Source organism: Macrosteles quadrilineatus, unplaced genomic scaffold (assembly GCF_028750875.1).
Source record: "Macrosteles quadrilineatus isolate MER2022 unplaced genomic scaffold, UCM_ALF_1.0 Scaffold_2__2_contigs__length_208266976, whole genome shotgun sequence".
Lineage (NCBI taxonomy): Eukaryota > Metazoa > Arthropoda > Insecta > Hemiptera > Cicadellidae > Macrosteles > Macrosteles quadrilineatus.
In genome coordinates, this window is record NW_026542595.1 from 178,749,479 (window position 1) to 178,774,395 (window position 24,917).

The following is a 24,917-nucleotide window of genomic DNA, read 5'->3' on the forward strand; positions in this document are numbered from 1 at the left end:
AAAACATTATGAAACTGAATTTGACCCATTTATAGTTTTATTTTATAAACAGAAATATTTTTTCTGTTAAACCTTCATTTGACTTTTCATTATTAGCAAGTCTGGTTAGTTTGGTTAGGTTATGATAGTTTTTATAATAAAAAAAATATAAAATAGGATTTGAGGCATTTATAATTTTATTTTATGAACAGAACTATTTTTTCGATTAATAAACCTTCATTCATTAGATTTTTTCATTGTCAGCACGTTTGGTTGGTTTGGTTAGGTTATGACGGTTTAATTTCATAATAAAAAATAAAAAATTGAATTTGAGGCATTTATAATTTAATTCTATGAACAAAAATAATTTTTCAATTACTAAACCTTCGTTATGGTCAATCAGAAGCCTCTAAATGACACTGGTGGCAAAATTAATCCTGAAAAACAAATTGTGCAGACCACTGACCAGAGCTACCCTTCTCCCTCTATCATGTGATCGTACTCTATGAAAAAAAGTTCAGTTTGTTGAATGACGACGTTTGACTTTTGACTATAAGATGACGATACACTGATACAGACAGATGGATACGATGCAACAAACATTGCAGACATTGTTTTGAGTTAAATGCCAACAACATAAATATTTCGTAATCAAAGTGTTGTATATATTATTCATTAGTTTTATTACCAGGAAGATTGATATGTCGTTAAAAATGTATGATTTAAGTAGACACTTAACCTATTTGCGATGTTCTTCACGTTTATGGTTATGTGACCTCAGTTAATGTTACAGTACTCTTAATAATCAGTATTGAGCTTTGTAGGTTATAACGGTGTTGCAAGGTCGGCGGATCTAACTTATTGACTATTTATTAATTAGTAAACAGTTAAACCGATAGTTTAATAACAGGTCATGTATTCTTCAAGATCTGCATCCCATAAGTATCAAGATTCTGTTCAAACATTAGACATGCCAATTAGAAAGAAAATTATACTTTACTTAGCTCTGCTTCTTTTAGTTCTTTTGTGGTTCATTGGTGTAAAAAATAGGGGTAAGTAGTGAGAAAATGGTTTTTTTTAACTTAAAGTGCTTTTAAATAGATTTTAACTTGTCTAATCAAGCTCTTGTAAGTATTCCTTTTGGCCTAAGTTATGCTACTTGAAAATTAGTCTCAGCAAACTGCAAATGTAAGAAAAAGTTTCTTAGCCTATGCCTATTCCAGCAAAAAACAAACGGGTTGGTCTTAGTTATTCCATTATGCTGTTTTAATATAGGTACTGTACTCTTATTGAGCAAACAAAAAACAGGTGCTAAGTACTTATTAAAACATACGATAGTTTGTCTTATCCCTCTTAGGAACTAAAATCTCTCAAAGGTAATTTCGGTGAAAAAGGCTGGAACAAAAAGTTGAAAGATATTTTGCAAGTAGCAGTAGCCTAAGTTAAAACTTATTGTATGTTGCCTCATCAACATTGGCATAAGCTACAGGGAAAGAAGCTGTTGATTGAATCATTGGTGATGTCATGAGACCTTGACCAATGGCTCACCAACTCATTACTTTCAAAACAATCTTGGCCTAGACCTAGGTCTACTCAAGGTTGATTCCCAAATCTGAACTGCTTGATAAAGCCTTGAGTTTTTAATGGGAATCGTAGTCTGTCTACAAATTTCCCAACTTAACTTATCATAACTAACTTAGGTACTGTAAAGTTAAAGGAGCTTAGGCTACTCTGCTGTATTTTACTCTTTTACTGCACCAAACGTGTACTGCACAGTCCGATTGCTTCTATTACTTAAGTATATGACTAATTTTAGCGAATTTCCCATTAACTTAACTTCCCAACTTAACTTCTAGGGAATAAACTATTATTGTAGGTCTCATGTTAAGACCTGGACCCGGGACGGATTAAGGTATTTATTTAATTTTTATTGTGGTCCCCAGGGGCCAAAACATCATCCATTCAAATTCATTTATAGCCTATTTAAGGTACCTATATAGCCTATATATATTATGTCCGTTAGTACCTACTTACAATAACTTGAGCAAAATGTACGCAATTTTGATTAAATTTGGGATAAACGTATAAACCTACATCTATGCAAACTAGTTTGCGAACCATTATGATCAGACCTTGTGAACTGGGTTTTATGGGGTAAAATTAGTTTATCCCATTTTTGACCCTGAAAACAACACTTCCCAACTTCTTTCTCGACCATTTTGTAGATCTTAAAAAATAAATTATTTAGTAAATTTTATTGAAGTGTTGTTGTATACTTAAAATAGTTCTGAGAAAATTCAAAAGAAGTGTAGATTAAAAATTCCCATGTTATTCTTAGGATGGAGAATAAATAAACTTTTGTGTAGTTTGCTTAATATGGATATATTTAAAATAAAATTGGCAAATTTTTTAATTTCATAATAAGCTATCAACATTTTAATAAAAACACACCTCATTACCTTCCCTGTAGCTGCAAACCTCAGTAGGCCTAACTTTCTCAATGAATATTATTGGAAAAGGATATAAACCTGACAAATTTTTTATGGAGATATTTAAGTGGAAATCTAGCCAATAGTTGATGGAAATTCGCTTAGTCTAACGGTTTGCTGCGGCGAGGGTATTTTACATTTCTGCATTTCATCGTCTTGTATCTTTTTTACAGATCCTCATCAATATGATAACATGAGGAGGACTCTTGAATTGTACGAATATCAGGTAAGCCAACGCTATCTAACTTGTCATTTTTTTAATTCCACACCATTAGCTTTTTATTACAGTTAGATTAACATTTAATTTTTACCACTGTTAGTCACTTCTCCAGCTATACTAAACTAATGAATTTTTGCGAATAACAAAATATTTTAATAACTACAATACCACACACACCACACACAGCTTACACATACACCTAGCTGGTACACTTACAATACTTATTTTTATTTAAAAACTGGTTTTGTTTTGTTGTAATAAAGATAAAATTTTCTACCAGCCAAATTTTGGGTCTTTTTCAGACGAGGGTCACCACTTTTTAAAACTGAAGAATAACCATAGTTTTAAAATTTATAGCTTTACTCACTTGTTTTTTAGCGAATTTCCCTATAGGGAAGTAGCTATTACCGTAGGTCTCATGGTAACACTTAGGCCCGGGACCGATTTACTTTTTCATTTTGATGTCCCCAGAGGCCAAAAACACCATTCGTTCAAATTTTTATATATGTATATATATATAGGCCTATATGTGCGTCTGTGAACACGATAACTTGAGTAATTTTTATCCGATTTTGATGAAATTTGGTTTAAAGGTGTAAGGCGGGATAAACTTGAATGAGTTCGCGATCCAGCATGATCGGACCATGGGAACAGGGTTTTATGGGGTGAAAATTGGTTTTTCTCACTTTTGACCCTCAAAACACAAAGTTTCCCAATTTTCCTCTAAACCTTCTTAAAGAGCTTAAAAAAACAAACAATTCAGTATATCAAAGTGTTTTTGTACGGTTATTGGTTACGGAGAAAACTAAAAAAATGGTCAATTTAAAATTCCCATGTTATTCTTATGGAGAATATTATAAAATGTTGTAGTTTGCTTGTTTATGGATATCTTTTGATCAAACTTGGCAAATATATTCATTTTATACTAAGCAATAGGCCTAATTATTTTACTCAAAACACACACTTTATTAGTTTCCTTGTAGCAGCAAACCTAGGTACTCATTAAACCTAATGTTATTTAAATAGATCAATTGAAAATCAATTCAGCCAAATGGAAATTCGCTAAGACAGCAGGTTTGCTGCGGGGGGGGGTATTTTACTGTAGAAATAATTACAAAAACTCAAATCACCTAATATAAATGGTTGTTTTTCCACAGTTTAAATAATGGCAGCCCTTTTTGGAAAAAGACCCCAAATTGAGGTATGGTAAACTCAAAAGTAACTTTGTTGTCTTTTTAATAATTTTACCCCAGTAAAGTGTTACTAATGATAAATATGTTCTTGTTGAAAGTACATTCATGTAGTCTAAGTTACATCTGTTCACTTTTCACAACAATCTGTCTTTAGTTGAAGGAGTCCAAGGAACATATGGCAGAGACGATGAGGCTATTAGGCCGTAGAGATTGTGTGACGTGGGATCCGGATCTTCCCGTCATCTACGCAATCACACCAACCTACGCTCGGCCTGTGCAGAAGGCTGAGCTTACTAGGTGAATAACTTATAAACAAGCATATCTTTATCATCACTTTACCACTGTTATAAGATGGGACGCTACTTAGGCATATTTCAATCCAAATTTGAATAGACTATGGGTGGGGGATAGTCAAAATTTGTGAAGCTAATTCACTATGATCATCAGTTTTTATAGCAAGAACTACTTATTAAAACCCAAATGATCGAAGACAGCTGGGTCCAGATTCAATCAAACCATCTTAAAAGCCACAACGTAGTGCATTTTTATGGTACCTGTAGAATTTAAAAGTTCTTAAGGTCATTTTGTTTCTTACAGGTATTTTGTTGCAGAAGGCCCATAGTTCCAACTAATAAGTTTAAAAATGCTCAGGCACAATTTTGGTCACACACTAATGCCAAAATATTTAAAGTACCATTTTCATATCAGGAAACAAACATATGTAGTTTTCATACATCACAGAGCAAAAAACACACTGAATAGATGGAATTCACACATAAGGTTGTCGATTCACATGCAGAACAGTACAAAAACAGAGGCACTTTAATACAAACATAGACGCGGACATAATCATAATACCTTTAAAAAAATTATATAGTTTTATATACACTAGACGCCTTCTAGTTTACCCACCTCGGGACTGGATCGGCCTGTGGGCCTGACCATCCGGCGACCGGTCAAACCGAAGCCAAACTATAGGGACACTTAGTGTATTACCAAACTTCAAATTTTAAGTAATGTAACAAAACTGTTCCAACTGTTTGCAGGCTGTCCCACACTCTAATGTTAGTACAAAATCTTCACTGGATCGTAGTTGAGGACTCGGACCACAAGACAGCGCTAGTGAGCAGTCTGCTTACCGAGACTCACTTAAACTTCACTCACTTGTACGAGCAAACCCCTGCAGAGTGGAAGCACAAGCCTAAAGTAAGTGACTTAGTGGGTGATTATGGGATTGGTTATACAAACAATGCTACAATTATAGGAACAATAAGTTTACTTATTGATATTTATTGCTTAAAATCCTGTTTGTCTTATAAATCATTTTTAATTATTTTTGTTAGAATAGCAACAACAGGATTATAGAATGAATTGAGTTGCTGTTCCCAAACCTTTCCTCAGTTGAAAATGCAGTCAGGGACAGTGAAATATCCTTAATATTGTATAGGCTATTATAATGCATTTATAATGTTATAATGCATTATAATGTTTTTGTGTTATTTGTGCCAAAATGAGATGCTTTCCCATCCAGGTAAGCCTATCGTAACAAAATGCTTTCCTAACAAAATTCCTTCAAACCTAGGCCATTTTTCTTTATGATACATCTTTTACCTCATTCTTAATCATATAATATAAAGAAAGAGTAATATTGTACAGTAGAAGGAAAAATTAAAACAATCTGTCCTATGTACACTTTAACATCAAAGGCATTGGTTTTTTTTTTTTCAGACAAACGGTTGAATTTTAAACCCTAGTCTTATAATTATCTAAGCCCAACCTGTTTTGAAAAATAAAATAATCATTAATTAATAGACCAATGTAAAATAATGGTAATTGAGTTCTGAAACAACGATTCTCAATTTTGGACCAGCAACTGTGAGATTTGATAGGGAGCTCTTGGCCACCCAAATAGTTACTTAAGCAAGTCATAAACATTTATAAACAACCAATGTATTAATTTCTACAGTAGACATATACAGCTTAATGATTAAAAATGAGAACATAGCTTTTTTAGCTCTAAAACTGCAAACTCATAGAATCCGTTTCAATTGGGGCAATTTGTAAATCAAATTAAGGGGCTCTGAAACTAGTAATTATGCTACATTTGTTCTACATATTTTAAATATATTCAGAAAGTTATTTAGAAGAGATCAGTTCCCAATAAAACAATTCAATAAAACCTATGATGTTTTGAGCAATTTGAGTAAATTGCTTTTGAGGTAATTTTTCTCTTTCATTGAAATAAACGAGAATATTAAATATTCTCATTTTTTTGTGTTGTTATTTATTGTAAACAACAAATGTTGTAGTCCTCAATGTATCTGAAACCACTTTTTGTACAATTAACTGAAATGTTCTTTCTGTCAGGAGCCCAACTGGGTGAAGCCAAGGGGAGTATTGCAACGCAACAAAGCACTCGCTTGGCTACGAGCTAATCTCAACGCCGAGGTAGATCGTGGAGTGGTTTACTTTGCAGACGATGACAATGCTTACAGCCTTCAGTTGTTCAATGAGGTCAGTTTTGAGGGTCAACAGTTGGCCCAAAAAAAGTTTAAAAGTTGTAGTGTTGGTGTTTTTTTGGAACAGTTTAAAAACGTCTCATAGGACGTTTTAGGTGAGTTGGGCATAGTAATTTACTTCTTTTTCTTAATTTACAGATGAGGTTGACCAGAGAGGTGAGCGTGTGGCCTGTAGGTCTGGTAGGAGGACTGATGGTAGAGAAGCCCGAGGTGAACCTCACTACAGGCAGAGTGGTGGGGTGGAACAGTCAATGGCGGCCGGAGAGGCCCTTCCCCATAGATATGGCTGGGTTTGCCATCAATCTGCAGCATCTGCTGAAGCGCCCTGAGGTAAATGTGCGGTCATTACATTACAAGGCAAATATCTAACTAACTATGATCATGACTATCAGACACCCTGGGAAATCCATAAAGGTATAAAAAAATTACCTAAAGTTGTTATTGACGAAAAGGTATACTAGGATCAATGTCAAAACACTACACTAGACGAAAGTTGACTCGGTAGCCGAGTGGTAATAGTGTTTGCCACAAAATCTGAAGGTTACTGGCTCGAAACCAAGCAGGATAGATTCTGAACCATCTAATTATTTGTTATTAATGATCTGAGTTAATGATGCTTTCGAAGAAAAGGTTGACGTTAGATAGTAAATAGACCTAATTTGGGAATGTTGCTGGAAGTCAACAGTCCCGGAAGATCAAATAATTTATACCTGTGCCGCTAGGTCAAAAACTACAATGTTTAGAGTGTCTGTAGATCAAAAGTCCCAGTAAGTCAAATAATACAGTCCGAGCTAAAAACGTGGTCTATGTTAAAGCAATTGACTTATTGGGAATTTGACCTAATGCAACAGCAGTTTTAATATAACGAAATACGGTAAAATACAAGTTCAGTTTCGCTAAGTCAACAGTGCCGGAAGATCAAAAGCAATAAAAGTGAACGTCGATTCAGTGTAAAGTAGACCTCCTGCAACGCTTACTACACCAACAAAACTCGCTTTTAGTTACTTCTTGTTTTGTCATAATTAGAATAGAGCTAAAATTATCATATTTGGTACATAGCTTATCTATTAATGCTTCTTGCCAATTGTTTGGTCAACACTGTAAATAGGTATAGCCTTTCGTCAAAATTTGTGGCATAAAATACCCGCAAGGACGATCTGAAAATTTCTGGTTATTATATACGTTTGTAAAAGGAGATCCATTTAATTGTAGAGCTATTTTATGAGTTATAATGTAGTCTACATATAAACTGTGTAAATGTATTACGCCTCGGAAGGGTTGAAACCTGTCCAAACTATCATATATATTATTAAAACGTAAATGGGGTTTTTCCACGATTCTGAATCAACCAGACGATGGATTTTCATTAGTTTTGTGTTGAAAGAAAGACAATTTTGAGAACTAGGGAATTTCAAAGCTATAATTTAAAATTGGTGTCCCAGTTTTTTATAAATTAAGTTTTATTTTTTAAAAAGTCTAGCAGCCGATGCTAACCTTCTCCAATAAGTCAATGCTTCTAGCTAGCTTTTAGTACAATATAATTTGCTTAACATAACAGCTGTAACATTAAGCATTTGTGACACAAATTCAGCATTTGGAAGAAAATTCAAATACATACTTATGGTTGGCTTATTTATACTATGTGTAATGCTGACCATTGATACATTTAATTCTTCGGTACGAGGATGGCAGATTAATTAAATATGCATAGTAAAATACAGTAGTAGGATGTTCAAATTATTTTTTAAAGTATTCTTTGTAATCATCGATTTGTTTTAGTCCAATATAATTTGTTTTAACTAACAGCTGGTTGAATGTGCTATGTATACTTATAAAAGGCAAGGCCCTCACTGACACACTCACTCTCACTCACTCATCATCCAAGGGCGGTCCCAGGGGGGGGGGGGGTCAGGGGGGTCATGACCCCCCCAAAATATTTTTTATATATATAAACTATTATACCAGGGGAACTTTAATAATTTTTATTGCAAATCGTTCTGCCAAATTAAAATTCATTGTAGTCTTTACACTTGTGGCGAATGAAAGGACTAATTACAAACTCTAACCTAAAACTCATCGTTCGAGTCTGACTGTTTTTTGTACGTTATGAAAAGTAGGGAAGATCGGCAGACGACGGAGGCTTTCAGCCATATACAGCAACGGCAGTGTCCGATGCTGACATGCGACGTTCGGTCGCATTCTTCTTCTTATTTAATTTTTCGGCATTTATCATTCATTGAAAACTTGAATTGGGTTTGGGTGTTGGATAAAGAAAAGAAGTTGTATCAATAGTCAAAGCTTGAAAGGTAGTTGAATATTAATTTATCTGAGCTGAGCGTTAGGAATTTGTAAATTACAGTAATGTAATTCAATGATTACCGTAGCAAATTTCAAAACATTCAATATTAAATAGTATTCATATTAAGAGCCCCTGATATCATATTTAAGAATTCCACAATCCAATTGGATTGCTATTTTTTTTTAATACTATTAAAAAAAATAGCGTTAAGAATACCACAATCCAATTGGATTGCTATTTTTTTAATACTATTAAAAAAAAATAGCAATCCAATTGGATTGTGGTATTCTTAAATATGATATCAGGGGCTCTTAATATGAATACTATTTAATATTGAATGTTTTGAAATTTGCTACGGTAATCATTGAATTACATTACTGTAATTTACAAATTCCTAACGCTCAGCTCAGATAAATTAATATTCAACTACCTTTCAAGCTTTGACTATTGATACAACTTCTTTTCTTTATCCAATACCCAAACCCAATTCAAGTTTTCAATCGATTAATTTTTTTTTGTTGCTAGCCATAAAACAACAACAAAATGGTAGTGTCTCAGACTTAGATGTGGAAGGGACAGCACAACCACAAAATCGTTGCACAAAAACTTTATTCTCACGTTGACCCCTTGTAAAATGCCACTGGCACTGGCGTAGAAAAAATGAGAACACTGAGAACCTATTCTCCAGGCGGTAGCAGTGACGGGACGCCGACGGCAACGTTAGTTGGGTACCGGTAGTGTACTTTGTGTAGGTTAACTGTTGCTTACTGGGCAGGTATAATGCAGTCGTTTTGAGACCAAGTTCTTAAACACTTCTTAGATAAAATAAGTTCTCTGGTTCGAAATCTTGGCCTGATTTTGGACATTTTCCATTTAGCATGCACATTGGCACCAGTTGAAAGCATGGTGGAAACAAAAATACATCCACCATATGAGTTGAAAGTGTGTTTTCGTAAATCAATAACGCTTGAATGTGTTGTAATGTTGCGGTATCCCTTTGATACTGTATTAAAACCCCAAGTCTCAATAATGCGAAAACATGACATTATACAAGTTTATTTTTAGACAATTCTTTGACCTTTAAATAAACTGGGAAGCTTGAACACATTAAACTAGGCCCTCAAAATAGCTTCAAAACCACTCGTTTTAGCACGTTGTTCACAATTTTTTCCCCCTCCTTTGCTGGGGGGTATTCCATACCCCCCAGGCCCCCCGGTGACCCCCCCCCCAAAATATATGTCTAGGACCGCCCTTGCTCATCATCACTAATTCTCCCACTTACCCATTTACCTAGGAGGCTGAAATTCGATACATCGATTCTTTGGGCATTAAATAGGAAAACTGAGTAATTTTTATTATGATAGGGCATTCGAGCTTCGCCCCAGTGGCTCTGGAGTTTCCCATGTTAACCTTATGATTTTTCATATTTAAAAGGAATTAATGAATCTTAACTGCTGTGTCAATTAAACAATTTATGACAACAGCTAATTTGCAACCAAAAGCTGAGTGAGCGTTTCGAACGAACTTCAACCTGGAGGCGAGTTAACCCCAAGGCAAGTGAGCTCAGTGAACGAGCTCCAACCTAAAGGTGAGTGAGCGTAGCGAACGAACTTCAACCAGGACGTGATTGAGCCATGCGAACGAGCTCATCTTGAAAATGTATTAGTTAAACGGGGCAAAGCCAGCGGGTACAGCTAGTTATTCTATAGAATTATTAGGTTTTTAGCGAATTTCGCATATAGGGAATAAGCTATTACCGTAGTACTCATGGCAACACCTGGACCCGGGACCGATGTAATTTCTCGTTTTGAGTCCCTAGAGGCCAAAAATACCATCCGTTCAAATTCATATATATGTAAGTGTATAAGACATTTTGGGGACTTGACTTTTTCGGGTCTCAAGAATTTATACGAAAATACACTATTGCAATATTTTGAGGTCTTGAATTTCCGTATGTGTATAAGACATTCTGGGCACTTGACTTTTTTCGGGACTCGAGAATTTAGTACTTTTCGAGGACCTGTGCAAATTATTCCATTCCAAATGCAGCGCGTTATCGATCTTCACCCTTGTGTGGGCCTCCCATTCACTGACGGAATGTCTCGTGGCGTATGACGACCGGATATAAATAGTCACTTTACACTCACTTATCTCGTTATTTTTTCAGCATATTCGTTGACCCGTCTGCAGGTCTTATGTTGACGGGCTGTCAGAGCGTCTGTTGCAATAACTGGAATTCCTTATGTATGTTTGCTGCTGATTACGGTTAAGTATTGTTAGAAATTCCACCTAATCTTTAAAGTTACCCATTAAATTCATAGAAATAATAATATTTAACTGTTTGACGAGTACCCCTATTGTATTCAAAATACTAAACGGCCCAACCCAATATTTAATACAAGCCAAAGGTGTCTTATAGATTCCGAGTAAATTATTATAAACTATCAAATGGAGCATGTAAAGTGCATTATAAATAATCAACAAACCCTAACATAATTGACTATTGATTCAGTTACTGATTCGGGAATTACAATTGCTGATGATAACTGAATGCTCTGACCTGAAGCAGTGTTCTTCTTTACTTCTTTACCTATAAAACACATGGGATACAGCCTTTCTTCACTGATCACGTAATGCGTGATTTTCTATAAAGTCTTGGAAAAATAGATAGAATACAGGTGTACTGTATGTGGTTTACACACAAATATTCATCAAACTGTGTGATAGTTTGTTATAGCAATGAACAATTTGAGAGTATCGTATTGTTTAAGTCGATGGAAAATCTCCGTTGATCCTGTTTTACAAGCAAACCAAAAAGATACAGTAGTCACCACTCTATGCGACATATTCTAACCAGAAAATTGTAATCGTATGATTCTATAAGCATTGGTAGAATTGCAAAGTACTACACAAACATTATTTCAAGGGTAATAACAGTTACAATTTCCGCTGACTTTAAAAGAGTCAACTAAAATATTACTAATGGATACACAACAAAATGGAACAACAACTAATGGAAATACTCACGATGTACATATAACAGTTATAAGCATTGAGTATACACGTCAGTAGATACGTGTATACCCAATGATATAAGCAACGGTTGTTCTTGCAATTTATTGCTTATTGTTTTTTAGAGTTGTTTTCGGACTTACTCACACTCGTATAAGGTTTTCCAAGTTTGTCATTGATAATGTAGCCATGTTGCTTTGAAATGGCGACCATACAAATGTATGCATTTTAAGTCAAGTATGAATGGAGATGAGTGTGGGATGAGTGGAGCGATCTTGTTGTCCTGTTTGTGACTAAGGCCGACATAATCCTTAGACACAGCTGTTAATTAATAGTGCATACAGTCAATTAATAGCAGCAGAGGTCAAGTTTGGTATCAAATTAAAGGTTTTATTCATAAAAATACATTGCCGCAAACCCAAACTCAAACGATGATAATGATAATAACGTCAATGATGTCGCTAAAACGTATCGTTTGAAATTTACCAGCTGAAAATAAGTGAAATAGAAAAGGTTTTGGTTAAATACATCAAATTGTAATTGGACACTAGTAAATACTAGTGCACTTGTTGCTACCTCCCCCCTTCGGTTTCATGTATTCCTCTTAATCAGTTCAAACCTAGGAGGAAGAGGTGTATAGTCAATGATTAAACATTAATGTTACCTAATTAATGTTAAATCCTCCTAGATTCAAACCTGAAACACCTAGATCGAAACTCGCCTGTCGTTATTTTACCATCGCCTTTTTTAAAATATATTTTTCAAAAAAGAAAGATTATATTGATTTACTTTGGATTTTAAAAGTGTTAACGTTTTATTTTGTTAAAGATTTATGGGGATACGTAAATATTGTGGTGTAGTAAAGTATATTATATTGTAGTTAAGTGTTAAATTTTGAAATTTTAGGGTGAATCGAGATATATTTTTTTTTATAACATGGGTCTCTCTTACCTTAACATACATACCAAGTTTCATAAACATCGGTTGAAAAAGTGCAAAGATAAATATTTGTATGTAAAAAATACAAAATGGTGGATATCTGGTTAACGAAACGATTTCGGAAAAAATGTTATCCTTGATTTTCTGTTTATTTTGACCCAAGGAATTACTAGGTAAAGTATCTCCCCGCTTATTTTTAACACCCTGTTTATGATGTATTCTTGTAAGTGAAAAATGTAAGCTGGTAATACAGAAAGATGTTTTATAAATAATATGAATGTACTGGTGATCTGTATATTAATCCTTTTCTTGTTCTTAGAACTGTAAATTAAAAGTCCACTCAGCAGTCGTATCGTACGATGTAGTTCTTTCCATGCGTTGCGAAATGCTTAATTTGCCGTCCTCTTCAACCAAATCTATTGAACCACTGATTATAAAAAATAAAAAAAAATATATTTTACGCATCACACTTTTGGCTACAACTTTGCCACAGACGAAACCTCTCTAACCCAAAAACAAACAAAAATCTCGCATGCTAACTTTTTCATGTTAGAAATCACGATTTAAAACTATTTCACCATACATATCAATTTTTATTAGTTAGATGGGTAAATAGTTTAAAGTTCCAACAAAATAGTCATCGAGTAGGACTAACCAAGAAGCTCTGTGCCAATTTTCAAAATTTAAGCACAACTTTAAGTACACCAAAACACGAAATTATTGAAGTCATGCGTCGAGAGGACTATCGTTGTTTTTAACAGATTATACTTTTGACCTTCCGGCACTGTTGATTCAGCGAAACTGAACTTATATTTTATCTTATTTCGTTATATTAAAACTGCTGTTGCATTAGGTCAAATTCCCAATAAGTCAATTGCTTTAACATAGACCACGTTTTTAGCTCGGACTGTACTATTTGACTTACTGAGATTTTTGATCTACAGACACTGCAAACATTGTAGTTTTTGACCTAGCGGCACAGGTATAAATTATTTGACCTTCCGGGACTGTTGACTTTCTGCAACGCGTCCCCTAATTTGGTCTGTTCCCTTTCAAAAAATGCCATTAGCTTAGAAGAACACAGATTTAAAGAAAAGTAGCTATAACTACAATCAGCTGAACAACCTATTCCCCAATGCAATGCTAAAGGGTGCTGTGTGGTAACCTTCCGTCCACTTGGTTCTTTGTCTGAATAAGAATATGAATCTAACTTCCGTCCCGATCCTTATGGCGGTATATTCCATTATTGGTTGCCAGTTGGACCCTGTGAAAACTCAGAATCTTTCAAATGGTTTGAGTTGTACCCAGCTAACATTGATCATAGAGTAACCTTATAATTCTGCTTTAGAAATGAGTACTGATTGATGCTGTAGATTAATCACTGGTTCTTGGATAAAGTCGGATCTAAGAATCTGCCACTTCCCAGCTGCAATGGTGATCAACTATTAGACCTCTGTGTCTATGTTTTCACAGTTGTAATTTATTTGGTCAGACCTGTAGTGAATGTTTGTGTGACAGGTAAAGTTCCTGTTGCAAGTGAAAGGTGGGTGGCAAGAGAGCGAGTTACTTACTCATCTCACTACCTTGGACAGGCTTGAACCACTGGCGGACAACTGCACCAAAGTAAGTCAAAGCTTCTTGCTACACTCGGAAGTAGGCATCCGATTACGCTATAAACTTTGCATGAATGCATAATCACATGGTTTCAATTATGTAAACTTGAGAACACTGTTAAAGTGGAATGTTATGATAAATGTCTGAAATTCCCAGTTTCAAACGCAATCATTGTCACAACCAATGTCAAAAACAATATTCATGAGAGAATGCGGAAACTTTCCATTGCTGAGTAAGAGTAATACAAAAGTTTCATAATGTTTAAGATCTGGAATCTGACTTTATAAGAAAACAACCTAGGGAAGAAACCTAAATCTGCAAAGCCTAGACAGCTGGTCGACTTATATTCATAATTAGTGTCATTCAGTTCATAGCATTTTTGTTTAAGGTTTACGTGTGGCATACCAGAACCGAGGCTCCTAAACTGAATATGGAAGACAAACTGAAAGCTAAAGGAAAACGCTCCGATGATGGGATTCAAGTATAGGGTTTTAGTTGTAGAAATTGTAAATAATTATGTAAAGTTTATTTAGGTATCTGTGTCATATCGGTCAGTTTATGCTTTTTATCCTTACCCGTGTTATTTTACCAGTATGCTATTAGTAAATTTTATGTTAGGTCCTATACTTATTTTTTTTTAAGAATGGATACTAAGGTTAGAATAAACTTGTAAGATCCATCGTTTATATTTTTATATTGATAAGTATGTGTTTAAACCATCTTATAGAAAAATTGTGAATATTCTTATTCTTTAGATGGTTTTATGCTGCAACCAGTGTATTGTTTTGTCTTCCATGTCTTTTGTGTTTTACGTGATATAGCTATTGTATACTGTTATCTAGAAATGTGTTTTATACTTGATTGTTATTTATTAGAAATCCTGTAAATAGCTCAGAATGCAGAGTGTGGAAGGATTAGACTACTTGGGGTTTTATGTTTGTGAATTTTATGCAGCATTGACACTGTTATTAAAATATTCACTTTTGACAAAGCCAAGTTACGTGGGAATTTTAATTTTACCAATTGGACTTTTGTAAAAAAAATCCTAGTTAGCATGAAATTGTAATTTTCTTTGTTTAGCTATGTTTAATTTTGAATCATTTCTACCTGCTGATTATCTTAAGGTTCATGGTAGACCTGGGGTGTAGCAATTTTTGTAAACATTTTTGAGCTCTCATTTGATCTTTTCTGTTCAATAGGCTTTAAATAAATTATTCTGACTGATGAAACAGCTGATCTTAGTCAGTAACAAATCTACACATCATTACTAACTCATCCTTCACTTTTATTTGGGTAAAAAAAACGCACCTAGGTGGTGTCCCCATCTCAATTAATTGATAATTGAATTAATACACGTCATAATTTGTAAATTATTCGGTCCCATGATACCAATTTATATTGCATCAGCTGATTAGTTACTTTATTTAGCAAGCTCAGTAGTGGAGTAGGTCTTATCTTGAGGTAGGTAGGCTTACATTTTGATCTATTAGCACATTTCCCAAATAGGGAATGAGCTATTGCTATTACTGTAGGTCTCATGGTAAGACCTGGACCCAGGACCAGTTTACTTTTTCGTTTTGATGTCCCCAGTGGACGAAAACACAGTCTGTTCAAACTCGTACATGTATATGAGTCCGTTAGCACGATAACTTGAGCAAAAGTGATCCTATTTCGATGAAATTTGGTACAAAAGTGTTAACCTAGGTTTATTTTAACGAGTTCGCAAACCAGCCAGATCGGACCATGGGAACGGGGTTTTTTGGAGGGATTTATGAGGTAAAAATAGTTTTTTCTCATTTTTGACTCTTAAAAAGCTTAAACATTACATTTCCAACTTTTCTCCGGAAACCATTTTGAAGAGCTTAAAAACAAATGATTTAGTTTATTTATGTGTTTTTTTACAGTTAATGGTTACAGAGAAAATTCAAAAGATTGTAAATTAAAAATTCCCATGTTATTCTTATCTGATAAGTAAACTTGTTTTTGTATATATTTTGGTCAAACTTGGCAAATTTATTTATTTTTACGTAAGGTTTTAAATTAATTTGTTCCTGCTTGCTTTATGGTTAAGGCTTCTTGGTTTACTTTGTTTTATAGAATAGTGATTCCATGAAGGGGGGCAGTTTTTGTTGTGTTCCCAGGACAAAAAATACATGTAATTTTTACAGGAAGGTTTTAAACTTTACTTTAGTCTTTCATTTTTGCATTTTTGGCAAAACTTTTTACTTTTTTAGAAATAAGATTTTGTTACTTTTGTAAATGATTGTTTTGTTACTTTTGTAAATGATTGTTAATGGGCTTGGATAATTAAACTAAATAAATTGTTTTTATGACATTTTTCTCTGCTCAAAATGTTTTTGTGATAAGAGGTTTTTACCTAGTGGTGGTATTTAGTATTTACTCATTTTACAATACTCAATTCCAGTAATTATCTTGTTTGGGGGTCTGAGTAATTTAATTAAACTTACATGTTTTTTTATGATTCTCTAGATTGCTTTATACTGAAATTAAAGGTTGCTTGAGATTTTTTTATTGTAAAACATTTAAATGCGTAAAACGACCTTTAAAAAATATTATTCTGTCATTATGAGAATTCAGCAATATGCTAAAAACATCCGTGTGCTTATTATTGTGCATAATACCAGTTGCCCATTGCTAAGTACTGACAAAAAGTGTAAATAATTATAGAAAATATAAAATTATCCTCATTTTGATAAATCTTTATTAAAACCGCCTTTTCCTTTTCATCAAGTAGGTATAACTTAATAACATATATAACATAATGTCTAAGTCCATACTATAGTTCGGCCGCTTAGATAGCAACCTCCTCTAGCATTGGTTAGCATTAGCACACAGGTCACTATCTAAGCGGCCGAACCATAATAACATAGTTGTTTTAGTATGGACATAAATATTTTATCTCATTTTGACAAAGCTAGTGATTTTGATGATAATTTTTTTATTTCAAAAAATATTTGATTTTTTATCTTAGCTACAAACAGGGACGGCTCCATAGGAATAATTTTTTGGGTAGGCCTGACAAGGATCAAGAAGGAGTTTGATCCTTGGCTTCCCTGCAAAAAGGAGAGAATTTATAAAAATGTAAATGCAAAATAATGAGTTTTAATGATTTCCCTTTATTTACATATGATTAAATGACTTTATTTATTTATAACTAGCTGTACCCGCGGGCTTTGCCCCGTTTAACTTCATAAGTATTCGCATGGCTCATTCACGTCCTGGTTGGGAGCTCGTTCGCTGCGCTCACTTGCCTTCAGGTTAGCTCGTTCGCTACGCTAACTCGCCTCCAGGTTGAAGTTTGTTCGCTACGCTCACTCACCTTTTGGTTGGAAATTAGCTGTTGTCATAAATTAAAAAAAAAATAATAGTGCTGCACCCTGTTGGTAATCCTTGTAACTTTGATGCTATTGAACTGAACCAACTTGTTTAATTGAAACAGCTGTTAAGATTCATTAATTCCTTTTAAATATGAAAAATCATAAGGTTATCATGGGGAACTACAGAGCCACTGGGGCGGAGCCCGAAAGTTTTTTGAGATAAGAATATGATTTAATGTTAATCAGGAATGTGAGCTAATACCAGCTTCACACAGCTTCAAAACAGCTTCACCTGCTGTTTAGACTTCAAAAGCTGGTTGACATCGAGATTCTCCTTAAGGTTTATTATGGCTGTTTTCATAGCATAATCTCATATGGTTTGGTATTTTGGGGTGGTTGTAGTGAGGCAAAACGCATCTTCATCCTTCAAAAGCGTGCAATTAGAAGAATATGTGGAGTCCATAGACGGACACACTGTAAACCTTTGTTCCAAGAACTGAACATCCTCACACTTCCGTCCCTCTTTATATTGGAGCATTGCAAGAAGAACCCCAATATTTTTGTAACAAACAGCATGGTCCACAATTACAATACAAGAAGAGCAACAAATCCACATGTACCTCAAGTAAATTCCACCCTTGCAAGCAAGAGCCCTTACTTCAATAGTATAAAAATTTACAATAAATTGCCTCAGTACATCACACAAGAGCCCTCTATCAACAAATTCAAGAACCTGCTAAAAACATTCTTAAGTCAAGTGGCACTACAGTGTTGATGAAATATATGTCTAGGCCATGTACAATCTTGAAGAGGAAATGAATCCATCTATATAAATTAATATGAAGAAATGTATAAAAACCTGACAACCACGTCGCTGATGCGATACCAGTGGGAATTCTCCAAGTATCCAAGTAATATCATTCCAAATTTCAGCCCAATCCGTCCAGTAGTTTATGCGTGATTGAGCAACACACAAACAAACTCACAAACTTTCAGATTTATAATATTAGTAAGATTTTAAAATATCTAATATAATTTTGGGTAGGTCCGGGCCTACACTCTGGGGCTGCCCCTGGTTACAAAATTTAGCTTGATTAAATTCAGCCAAATAGCTACTAGTACTGTGTATATTCAATATTTGTTATACAAAAATCACAAACATAAATAGCCATAGCTAAGTGTTATACTTGCATTTTAGCCTACATATTAAGTCAGTAGCTTTTTGATGGTTCGAAACTGGACCCAGCTGTTCCTGATCATTGGGCTTTAAATAAATGATCCTGACTAATGAAACCGCTGATCTTAGTCAGTAACAAAGCTACACAGGTCATCACACACCGTTCTACACTCATCCTTCACTCATATTTGGGTTAAAATACGCACCTATGGGGCGTCCCCATCTCATTGATTGATAATTGATAATTGATAATTGATAAAAATTAACAAAAGCTGTAAGCACTACAAGATATTGATTGTATATCTACCCCTCTTGTATTGTTATTATGATCAGAAATGGGTGTGAAATGATTTAATGAATTGTATCTGTATTCCAACAAAATGATTTATAAAAATGTACAAAACAATAATAAAGAAAACATAAATACCCCCGCCGCAGCAAACCTGCAGACTAAGCGAATTTCCATTAGCCTGATAGGATTTACACTAAAATGCCTCCTTAAAAATATCATATTTATTCCCTATTTAAATAGAATTAGTAGTTTAACGAGTACTTAGGTTTGCTGAAACAGGGAGGTTAAAAAGGTGATTTTTTATGTTAATAGTTTAGTAAGAAATTAATGTTTTTTCCGAATTCGATCAAAATATGTTCATAAACAAGCAAACTACAACAGTTGACTTATTCTCCATAAGAATAACATGGTGATTTTAGATTTACAGTTTTTTTGGAATTTTCTCCGTAACCATTAGGCGCACAATAACGCTTCAATATACTAAATTATTTGTTTTTTATGCTCTACAAAATGGTGTGAAAAAAAATTGTAAAATTTTGTGTTTTTAGGGTCAAAAATGGGAAAAACTTATTTTTACCCCATAAAGCCCCCCATAAACCCCTGTTTCCATAGTCCGATCATGCTGGTTCGCGAACTCGTTCGAATAAATGTAGATTTACACGTTTGTACCAAATTTCATCAAAATCGGATCATTTTTGCTCGAGTTATCGTGCTAACGGACACACACACACACACACATATATATATATATATATGAATTTGAACGGATGGTGTTTTTGGCCTCTAGGGACCTCAAAACGAAAAAATAAATCGGTCCTGGGTCCAGGTCTTACCATGAGTACTACGGTAATAGCTTATTCCCTATACGGGAAATTCGCTAAAAAACAAAAGTGAAAATACATTTTAAATACAATCAAAATGGCTTACTTTTACAATAAAATTGAACTAAAATTCTGTACTTAATCGTTCATGTTTGTTTACAAACAGGCATGGGTAAAACGGTTAGAGTGGTTTTTAAAACATGTCTATGACAACTGATTATAGACTTGATGTTGACAGGCAAGACATTTTACATTTTAGCGAATTTCCCATATAGGGAATAAGCTATTACCGTAGTACTCATGGTAAGACCTGGACCAGGGACCGATTTTTTTTCGTTTTGAGGTCCCTAGAGGCCAAAAACACCATCCGTTCAAATTCATATATATATGTATATATATATATATATATATATCTAATATATAAAATTCTCGTGTCACAGTGTTTGTCTGCAAACTCCTCCGGAACGACTTCACCGATCGTTATGAAATTTGGTGTGTAAATTCCAACCCATAATTAATTGTGGATTAATTGTGGTGTAATTTCCATTTGGTGTGTAGGTATGCGAATCGGACGTAAACTATTTCCCATTTCGAAATTCTTAAAAGGGCTCCGCCCCAGTGGCTCTGGAGTTTCCCATGTTAACCTTATGAGAAATGGAATTAATGAATCTTAACAGCTGTTTCAATTAAACAAGTTCTGTTCTATGATGTTCAATAGCATTAAAGTTACAAGGATTACCAACAGGGTGCAGCACTATTATTTCTTTTACATTTATGACATCAGCTAATTTGCAACCAAAAGGTGAGTGAGCGTAGCGAACGAACTTCAACCTGGAGGCGAGTGAGCGTAGCGAACGAGCTAACCTGAAGGCAAATGAGCGCAGCGAACGAGCTCCAACCTAGAGGTGAGTGAGCGTAGCGAACGAGCTCCAACCCAAAGGTGAGTGAGCGTAGCGAACGAACTTTAACCAGGACGTGATTGAGCGATGCGAACGAGATCATCTTGAAAATTAAACGTAACGGTACTTTCTTTCCATCGGTCTGTCTTAGGGGAAACCTATAACTTAGGCGATACGAAGTTCGCCGGGTCAGCTAGTATATTTATATATGTGTCCGTTAGCGCGATAACTCGAGCAAAAACGATCCGATTTTGATGAAATTTGGTACAAACGTGTAAACCTACGTTTATTCGAACGAGTTCGCGAACCAGCATGATCGGACCATGGGAACGGGGGTTTATGGGGGGTTTTATGGGGTAAAAATGGGTTTTTCCCACTTTTGACTCAAATAACATAAAATTTTGCAATTTCTTTCGAAACTATTTTGTAGAGCTTAAAAAAACAAATAATTTAGTATATAAAGCGTTATAATGCACCTAATGGCTACGGAGAAAATTTCAAAAAATTGTAAATTTAAAATTCCCATGTTATTCTTATGGAGAATAAGTAAACTGTTGTAGTTTGCTTGTTTATTAACATTTTTCGCCCAAATTTAGAAAATGTTTTTATTTCTTACTAACTATTAACATTTTACATAAAAAACACTTTTACCCTCCCTGTTGCAGCAAACTTAAGTATGTGTTAAACTGATTCTATTTAAATAGGGAATAAATGTGATATTTTTAAGGAGACATTTTAGTGTAAATCCAATCAGGCAAATGGAAATTCGCTTAGTCTGCAGGTTTGCTGCGGCGAGGGTATTTACTTCATGGACCATGGTATAAACAACGCTGTTTTGAAAGCTGGTAGTGCCTTCCCAAGCAGCAAACATCGTTGGCAAATCGTTGGCCCAACGTTTCTGTCGATCGTTGGCCAACGGTATGTTTTTGCACTCAGTCTTACGGTTGGCCAACCAACCAATTTTTGCGAGCCAACCATCCCATTGGGCCGAAACATAAAAAACACAAAATAATAAAGATTAAGTATGAAAAGCATAATTATCAGTTGAGTAAATTGATTAAATAGTTCATAAAAACTAATTAAAAAAACGAGATAAAATTATTTGGCCGGAACGGGTCTCGAACCCGATACCTTCGCATTGTGAGCCTCACGCCTTACCTATGAGCTAACTGTACTTGTTGATTATGAGTGTTTTCAAGTGGTCAAAGAGTAGCCGACAGGTGCAATGGTCACAATACTTAAAATATTTTTGATGCTACAGTATAATATGGTTCTGTTAATCTACATAGGCCTCAAGTAGTTGAATTGCTTTTCTGGTAGTTGGAGAGGATACTAGTATTTGAATATAGATTATTTAATTACCATTAGATTAGTAGGCTACTGTTATAATTGCTTGTTATATAATTAATCAATCTTTCCCCTATAACTATAAAAGATTTGCTCAAATAAGTTAAAGAATATTGTTTAAAAATATGGAATTATTATATGTTAAGCAGGTGTTTCCCACTGTATCTAGTATCACAACATCATCTGAATACATTTATTATAGATCCAAAATTTTTACAATATTTGTCTTATATTCTGCTGCCATAACATTTATGTACTTTTAAATAAATAAATTCGTTAAAATGCGTTTTAGAATGTTTTATACTTAAACCCAACGAAGGCCCAACGATTCTTTCCTTTGTAGGGCCAACGAATACCAGTTTCCGTTGGGCCAACGTTGGCAAATCGTTAAAATTTCTGCCAACCATTTCCCAACCGTGCCGACAATTTCCCAACGTTGGGCCAACGATGTGTGCAACTTGGGTTACAATTGACAGATCATCCTTTAAATCGTTTACAAAACAAGAACGTCCTGTAATCCACCGACTAGGTGGTCACGAATTGTGGATACGCATGCACTATGGAGTGTGGATACGATATTCCCTGGTGTGGAATATCGTCCGTACTAGTGAGTACTACGACTATCCGCAGCACTATCCTGATAATCATACCAATTCGCTAATACCAAGATAAAAATGTGGTTCGGATTCCACTATAACCTGTAAGTCCCTTAGTTGCCATTAGCTGTGGGCTATTAATTAACAGCTGTGTCTAAGGAATATGTCAGCCTTACTCACTAACAAGACTACAAGATCGCGCCACTCATCCTACACTCTTCTCCATTCATACTTGCTTAAAATACCTACGTTGTATGGACGCCATTTCATTTTAAAGCATTAAGAACACCAATACCACGTTTGTCCTCCAAACTTTGAAAGCAGTTTAAAACCAGGGCTGTTGGTTGCTTGGTCAGGGCCATGTTTGGTTTGAGCCTAAAGCCAAACTCACTAACAGTGTTTAAAAGGTTATTAGTAATCGTCTTCGAGTTAATGGGAAAAATATGAACGAGATGTTTCAAGACCTGCGCGCCATTGGAAACGGAAACGACATCGTTTAGCACCGAACCAGCGACTTTCAGATTTTAAGGCGAGCAAAATACCTATCAATGAGCCATTAAGCACAGATCATGTAATGGGTAGTAATAGTTTAAACGCTTGGTTATCTAACATTTTCCTTGTGGTATTAGCTAAAAATTAGTTTGATTTACGTAATCTTGAATTTTGTATAGCACAAACTTATATCTACTCTAACCTTTCTCATCCTCATGACTTTGGCGCCTTTTCACCAATTGAAAAAAAAGAAACTTATTGTTTTGAATCGAAACGAAACATAACCTCTCCTGTTCTTTCTTCTCTAGCTAGCCAATGCCCAATCAATACTCGACGTTCTGTACCCACGAGCACCTCCACTTCCACATGCACAGTAGTCCTTGGAACAGTTCCTGGGATAACAGCTATTTGTGTAATAGCTTCACTGTAACTCTGTATTGGTCCTGATTAGATAGTTGTTTCATTCAACAGTTGCAGCAGTTGCAAGCAAACTGTGCATTCGGTTTTGGTTTTGTAAAGGAAAAGGTGTTTATTCGTTACTGTTTATTTACTTTTGACTTGAGCTGCTTGAAAAGGTGTTTTATGATTATGAAAATTAAAGTGCTGTGAGTGTGCTGAAGCTGATTTGTTATTAGGTATTGACAATTAAATGTTTTACGTTCATGAATTATTTATTAAGTTTTAAGTGTTCACTTAACCTATATTTTTCGGATTCCTCAAGAAAGAGGGTTAGGTTGAGTTGTGTTTGTGTGTGAATTTGTTAGATTGCAGTTTTTGTAGTGGTAGGTCTAGGTTTATTTTAAGTAAGTTGGGCCTTTCAGTTGAGTTTAGGTCTAAGTTATTGCCTTTGAAATAGTTAAATTAACAACTTATCTATTTATAAGAGTAGGCCTAAGTTAGGCTCTAAATGTCTAAAAAATTATCAATTCATTTTGATTAGTAAATTTATTATTAAATAGATTAGGAAATTATTCAATGAAATGTTCAATTTTCATATCTGAGTCTTAAACAGCACATATTTTAAGTTTCTGCCTTATTTATCCTCGTGGCCAGGTAGGCTACCGGGTATTGTATTCACAATTTTAATAGGGCCTAAGTTTAACTAATTCAATTGATAAAAATAAAATAAAAAACTAATATAAGTTTGATAATCAGTTTAAGGGTGCATGCACTATAGCTAGCTTTTTCATTCAGAGAGAAAGCATTGTATGCCGTGAGCTGTGACTGCACTTGGGAGACCATCATCCGAGGGAAACCTTTGATGATGTACACGAGCTGCCTGGTGGCAAAGTGCGGTGCACGGCTTCAAAGTTTGAAACGATAGATAAGAATGTATGCCTATGTTACGCATAGCTGAGTTTTCAAATTAGGTGGTAGAGCCTAGTTTATGCATGTATTCTTTATTTTAGTTGATTGTTCTTAATGCTTAAGAAATTTATGTATATATGTGAAATTCCTCTATCTTGTTTACAGAAGGATATGGAGAATCCTGGTGGGAATGCCTTATGACTGTTCGTTAATTGTTTGCCTAGACCTGCAACTTTTTACTAGGAAGATATGTCACTCAAAACAAATTTCTAAGAATATATTACGATTAAATAATTTCTTCGGAAAAGCATTTCAGATTAAAGAGGTGCTCTTCTGTCGTAGAGGTGATAACGACCACATAAGGTAGTGTTATGTTGTAGGCT

General features: G+C 34.7%; 1 protein-coding gene across 1 annotated transcript; it reads left to right on the forward strand.

The window, feature by feature from the left end:
• Window positions 1-565: 565 nt before the first annotated feature.
• Window positions 566-16,963, forward strand: LOC128986627 (galactosylgalactosylxylosylprotein 3-beta-glucuronosyltransferase I-like). The gene is made up of 8 exons (XM_054407088.1): window positions 566-1,031; window positions 2,642-2,694; window positions 4,036-4,178; window positions 4,928-5,087; window positions 6,249-6,395; window positions 6,539-6,730; window positions 14,169-14,273; window positions 14,653-16,963. The coding sequence occupies exons 1-8, from the start codon at window positions 893-895 to the stop codon at window positions 14,749-14,751; spliced, it is 1,038 nt and encodes a 345-aa protein (XP_054263063.1). The 5' UTR covers window positions 566-892; the 3' UTR covers window positions 14,752-16,963.
• Window positions 16,964-24,917: the final 7,954 nt, after the last annotated feature.